This window comes from Limulus polyphemus, unplaced genomic scaffold (assembly GCF_000517525.1).
Source record: "Limulus polyphemus unplaced genomic scaffold, Limulus_polyphemus-2.1.2 Scaffold935, whole genome shotgun sequence".
Classification (NCBI taxonomy): Eukaryota; Metazoa; Arthropoda; class Merostomata; order Xiphosura; family Limulidae; genus Limulus; species Limulus polyphemus.
In genome coordinates this window covers 192800-199860 of record NW_013666545.1, presented here as the reverse complement: position 1 = coordinate 199860, position 7061 = coordinate 192800, and the positions used below count along the sequence as shown (strand labels likewise).

General features: G+C 35.6%; 1 protein-coding gene across 3 annotated transcripts in view; it reads right to left on the bottom strand.

The window, feature by feature from the left end:
- Positions 1-5802, bottom strand: part of LOC106461330 (gamma-aminobutyric acid type B receptor subunit 2-like) — a 126393-nt gene extending 120591 nt beyond the window's left edge. For all 3 annotated transcript variants that reach the window (XM_022388200.1, XM_013921148.2, XM_022388201.1), the window contains exon 1: positions 5236-5802. In XM_022388200.1, coding sequence (XP_022243908.1) covers positions 5236-5493 — 258 coding nt within the window. In that variant the 5' untranslated portion in view covers positions 5494-5802. The remainder of the gene's footprint in view (positions 1-5235) is intronic.
- Between the last annotated feature and the right edge of the window lie 1259 nt (positions 5803-7061).

Below are 7061 nucleotides of genomic sequence, written 5' to 3'. Positions count from 1 at the left end.
TGAGCTAGAGCTAGTCAAAGTTATTTAACATTAATCTCGGCTACTGAGATTAATGGTTACAAGTTTGAGCTAGAGCTAGTCAAAGTTATTTAACATTAATCTCGGCTACTGAGATTAATGGTTACAAGTTTGAGCTAGAGCTAGTCAAAGTTATTTAACATTAATCTCGGCTACTGAGATTAATGGTTACAAGTTTTAAGTTATATAACTTTAACCTTCGAATACGAGTCTGGATGATGAGTATTACTGTTGAATTCTTAAAATCCTATAATGTCTATTAATCTGTTGTGTTGGTTGAGACACTGTTATTTTCAAAAACTTTATAAGATAATAAACTACAAAACATTTATTCAACTCGAGACATTAGTTCTAGTCCGAAAATATACGGTATGGAGACTTATTATAATTGATCATCTCCAGCTAACGTTTTAACCCTTCCTACACTCATCAGTTTCGGCTTTAAGAAACAATTTTCTGATGTAAATAAATAGATACAGTAATATATTTGTTTATTTATCAATCGAGAAAATAGATTCACTTCATTAAATAAAGATATACTGCATGGAAGGCACGTGGCAGAAGCTATGTGTGATGCCTTATTAAAATCATCACATGAAACACTCGTGCACAGCAATAAGTGTTTTCAACAATGGACAAAATTTAGCTTTAGAATTTCACAGCATCAATATCTTTCTATGATAGCAAATATTCTAAAGGATATTCTAATAACAAATCGAACAATTTTTGCTCTAAATAAAATTGGATAAGTAGAACAATACATATGGATTCGGAAATACGTTGTGTGTCAAGAGATATAGATCCGAAAATGCGTTATATGCCAAGATATACGAATTCGCAAATGTGTTGCATATAAAAGCTATGGATTCAAAATCGCGTTGTATGTCTTCGCGCAAAACAACACAAGGGCTACCTGCGCTAACTGCTGTTAAGTTTGATCTTATAAGGTAGAAGGAAGGCAGCTAGTCAACATAACCTACCTCAAATAGTGGGATTTGATAGTCACCCTTATAGCGCACTCACGGTCTCAAAGTACAGGGTGCAAATTTTGCTTCAACGGGTTGCGAACAATGCACTCTCAAGTTCACAATCCGGAACGCTAAGTTACCCTCGAGAAAGGCTCGTGATTGTCTTTCTCAATATGACTTTGTTTCAATATAAACAACATAGTTTGCTTGAAAATGAATGTATTTTTGAGGAATTTTGTACTACTGACCAGAAGGAAGTCAGCTATTCAGTAGGACTCTACGAACCACCATCCACGCTAAGAAAGACACGTATACCACGATATGTTGAAGATAGTAATGTATAATGTACACTCATCTAACAACTCCTTACACATGTAGCTTGGTTCTCCCAGCATTCCATGCAGAGGTATTAAGTCAATATAAATATGGAGAGGTGCATCTGAAGAATATATGATTATTGTAGAAGTGTGTGAAAACATCATGAATTACTTAAATTTTTAGTGAAGAGTGTAGACTGCTTGATAGAAAATGGAAATCAATATATAAAACAGTTGCAACTTTTATATGTGTAAGTACATTCAACGGCAGCAGCTTGACAGTACTACATAAACAAGTTCAGGTACTATTCACTTACAAATGTCTAGGTGGTACCACAACGAAAAACGTTCAGTTAGTACCACATTTAAAAATGATCAAGTAGTACCACACTGAAACACTATCAGGCAGTACTATACAATATACAAATAGTACCACATTTAAAAACGTACAAGTAGTAAGTACCACATTTTAAAACGTACAAGTAGTAAGTACCACATACAAAAACGTTCAAGTAGAATCAGAGAGGAAGGCGTTCTATAGTAATACACTGAAGAACGTTCAATTAGTACCACATGCATAAACTTTCAAGTATCATCAGAGAGAAAGACGTTCAAATAGTACTACACTGAAAAACGTTCAATTAGTGTCATACTTAAAAATGATCAAATAGTATCACACTGAAAAACGATCAGACAGTAATATACTAAAAAATCTACAAGTAGTGCCATATTTAAAAATGATCAGGTAGCATCACACTGACAAACGATCAGACATAACAACACTGAAAAACGTGCAAGTTGTGTTATATAGAAAAACGTTCAAGTAGTACCATATTTAAAAACGATCAGGTAGTACCAAACTATAAAACGATCAGACAGTACCACACTGAAAAATTTTCAAGTAGTAACTGAAAAACGTTCAGTCAGTACCGCATTTAAAAATGATAAGGTTGTATCACACTGAAAAACAACCAGGTTGTACAACATTGAAAAACGTCTAAGTAGTACCACTCTGTAAAACGATCAGTTGGTACCACATTTAAAGGGAAAACGTCACATGGAACTACATGCATTTAAAAAAATGTTCTCCTATTACCACATTGTAAAAAAATTAAATATTAACACATTTCAAAAATACACAAGCAGAACCACATTCAAAACATCTTCAGAATTTTGGAAGTACTGCACTGAAAGTCGAAAATCCCATTTTAAAAATGTTAAGATGGTACCAAATTTGAAGAGCGTTCGTATTGACTGTTACTTTACTACATCAATCCTGAACACATATGAAGTGGTTCATATGAAAGTCTTTCCAGCGTGTTCTCCATGAAAGTTGGTGCTTTAAAAAGCTTGAGATATGCTAATTCTACATACCCACCCCCACCCACAAGACTGCTGGACAATGTTTTGCTTGGTGTACACCCCGAAGCAATGACATTTTAAATAAACTAGCTGGGATTAAGTTGTGGTGTTATGGCACTGACTACCTTCTGTGCACCAGGAGAGAAACATCACTGTCTGCATATCTAAACACTTCCTCGGCTTAACGGCCAGCAATCGAAGTATTTGCTTCAGCAGGTTAAAACTATAAAACAGATTATCAGTAGAAACATAAACCAAACTATATTATAAAAAAATCGTGACACATAAAAAATAAGCAGAAAGCAAACTCTAATAAGAAGATCAGATATAAGCAGAAGCAAACATGATTACAAAAGAACACGATAAACAGCAGTTAAACTTTGTAACAGAAAACCACAACAAACAGAAACTAAAAGTTGACATGAAATACCAATATATATATATATATAAACAGAAATCAAACGTTAATATGAAATATAAATAAACATACATATAAACAGAAACTAGGCTTTGTTAAAGAAGTTCACGATAAACAGAAAATGAATTTAGTTACAGGAAATAATGACAAACTTACTTTAATACGTAAGTCCAATGTAAGCAGTAACCAAACATATTTGTATATAAAAAAAAGGCAAAGATCAACCTTTATTACAGAAGAATTAATATAAACAGTGATCAAAATTCATTACATAAAACAAATATGAGCAGCAACCAAATAACTGTGATACATAAGATCAATATAAGTAGAAACAAAACTGTTTACAGAGATCATAAGCAGATTGTTTTTTTTTGTTTTGTTTTGAATTTTGCGCAAAGCTACACAAGGGCTATCTGTGCTAACCGTCCCTAATTTAGCAGTGAAAGACTAGCGGGAAGGCAGCTAGTCATCACCACCCAATACCAACTCTTGAGCTACTCTTTTACCAACGAATAGTGAGATTGACCGTCACATTATAATACCCCCACGGCTGAAAGGGTGAGCATGTTTGTTGTGACGGGGGTTCAAACCCGCGACCCTCAAATTGCGAGTGAAGCGCCCTAACCACCTGGCCATGCAGGCCCACATAAGCAGAAACCAAACCTTTTTACAGAGATCACATAAACGGAAACCAAACCTTTTATACAAAGATCACGTTAGCAGAAACCAAACTAGTTTACAGAGATCACGTTAGCAGAAACCAAACTATTTTACAGAGTTCACATAAGCGGAAACTGAACTTTTTATAAAGATCACATAAGCAGAAACCAAACATTTTACAGAGATCACATAAGCGGAAACCGTACTCTTATAGGATAAACTATAAGCACGTAACAGCTGTAGAACAAATCGCTGTCCCGTAAAAATCTTTACACGCTAACGAATTTACGCACTTCTTTATTGAAGCAAGTCATTGTAACGACTAAGTGTAGTATGGTTGTAACATTAAGCAAAATATTAGAATATTAGTGTAGTGTACAGCTGTATAATGCAATAACTGCGATTTGATATAGCCTGAGTTGTGGGATCGAAACCTGTCGCCAAACATGCTCGTCCTTTCAGTCGCGGCTGGGAGTCTGTTATAATGTTACCATCAATTCCACTATTCCAATAGTTGGCGGTATGTTATGTTGACTAGGTGCCTTCTTTCTAGTTTATCACTTCAAAATTAGGAATATGTAGCACAGATTGACCTCGCGACTGTTCAACAAAGAAATACAGTAATCGTTACTACATTACATACTGTAGTAAGTTAAAACTACATCATAGTATCGGTGTATCGTAGTAACTATAACGCAGTAATCGCTACTACATTACATACTGTAGTAAGTTAAAACTACATCATAGTATCGGTGTATCGTAGTAACCATAACACAGTAATCGTTACTACATTACATACTGTAGTAAGTTAAAACTACATCATAGTATCGGTGTGTTGTAGTAACTATAACACAGTAATCGCTACTATATTACATACTGTAGTAAGTTAAAACTACATCATAGTAACGGTGTGTCGTAGTAACTATAAGACAGTAATCGTTACTACATTACATACTGTAGTAGGTTAAAACTACATCATAGTATTGATGTGTTGTAGTAATTATAACAGAATGCCTTTCACTACTCTTTGTGTTTGCCATACACCAGCTAATGTTTGGGTACTACCTGTTGTGACACTTCAGTAAACATACATTTCGTGTTCTCAAGGAAACCAAATTAGCTGTGTTATAACCTGTTACATAAGAATCGCAACACAATATCAATTTCTTTAGCAGGACAAAACCAGTGTATTCTACATTATATACCAACTTATCTACTATAACCACTTTTAATATCTGTTGAAGAAAGAACTTTGATAAACCACAGTTGGTCTTGGAGCTTTTTGTTAAGATATTAGAAAGTACAGTTTTGTAATCAATAAAAAATGTTTCGAACTACTTACAGCAAAGTAAACCGTTTATGGTAAACTCGAGATTGTTAACAATACAACACAAACATTACACTCCTGGTGCCAGCATAGACCACAAAGTAAATAATGATTACAAAGGGTAGATTGTACAAAATTCATCCAAGTGAAATAGTATACTCCTACCTTGGTGTCATTCCACTGAATGGTCAGTTGGTAGTCTGGGAGGATGTGTGGTGAGCTGTTGATGTGCTCTAAGGCCAAAGTCACTGCTGGGATGACCCCTTGCCCAATTTCTCCCTCAGGAACCTCTTTGCTTACTGGAAAGAACCCGCCGATTTGCAGCTGCAAAGGCTGAGCAACGACAACTTGTAACACGAAACAGAGTCCAAGACGTAGAAACCAATGGGCTCGGCTAGGGGTCACCGAGAACCTCCAGGTCATTCTGAGTTCGGACTGAGCTTACCTTTATGTCGAAGTCACAGTAACAACAGTTGCCTCGGTTCAGACGTAATGCGCCAGCACATGACACGAAAGCAACAAAGCTCTTACTGCTGTAGCAAGTGTGACGTTGGTACCGTAATCGGCAACTTCTCGGATTGATCGTAAAGGTAGCATGCAGTCATGTTCCACCTACAACAACAAGGTTCCAGACCTCGATCAACCGTAGCTATGTTGAGCAGCAAGACTTGCTTCCATCACCACCAGCCAGTATTCTGTAGACTTACCGTAACCCTGGCTTATCAAGACGAAGTTCGGTCTGCTGTGCGATCTAACACTACACCGAACAACAGGAAATGAGATCTGTACTCTGACTGAGCTCGCTAGACGGCGCTCGTCCGGGAGCTCAGTTTGAATAGATAGGAGAATGTCCAAATGCAACAATATTAAGTTTGAATAACCAACGTACGACCAAATACGTCAAAATATGGAGAATAATATCAAGTTGTACTGAATTAACAGTAATAATATACGGAAATAAAAATTAAAGTACTAAGATAACTTTGATCAGCCTGTATTGATTTATAGTTTTTGATTCTAACAAGCCAAAATAGATCGTTTTTCTTGGTTCCTTGCCTGATTTTAAGCTCTTTCAAACAAGTATAAGTAGTATTGGAAAATTATATATAAATATGACAATAAGTTGACAACTTGGACCGATAACGGTAATACGATATATATATATATATAAATATGACAATAAGTTGACAACTTGGACCGATAACGGTAATACGATATATTATAACTTTGACGAGCTCTAGCTCAAGCTTGTAACCATTAATCTTAATAACCGAGATTAATGTTAAATAACTTTGACCAGCTCTAGCTTTAGCTTGTAACCATTACTCTCAGTAGCCGGGATTAATGTTAAATAACTTTGACTAGCTCTAGCTCAAACTTGTAACCATTAATCTCAGTAGCCGGGATTAATGTTAAATAACTTTGACGAGCTCTAGCTCAAGCTTGTAACCATTAATCTTAATAACCGAGATTAATGTTAAATAACTTTGACCAGCTCTAGCTTTAGCTTGTAACCATTACTCTCAGTAGCCGAGATTAATGTTAAATAACTTTGACGAGCTCTAGCTCAAGCTTGTAACCATTAATCTTAATAACCGAGATTAATGTTAAATAACTTTGACGAGCTCTAGCTCAAACTTGTAACCATTAATCTCAGTATCAGAAAACTATTAACCTCAGTAAACTAACAGTTATTTACTGCCGTAAGCTTCAGTTTGGCGAGACTGCAGAATTTTTCTCGTCTTTCTTACCATTTTTATTACACACATTTTTAACGAAATGTTTCCTCCCATAGCGTTTATTCTTGCCAAATTCCAACATCTTTTTGTTTTAGTAGTTTCCTGCACTTCTTCTCATATCGCTTCTTTGTTACTGCAGTAGTTCTGGCAGAACATCTCAGGTTACTATTTTGTTACTACACCAGTTTCTGGCAAAACTTCTCGGGTAAATATTTTATTACTACACCAGTTTCTGGCAAAACTTCTCGGGTA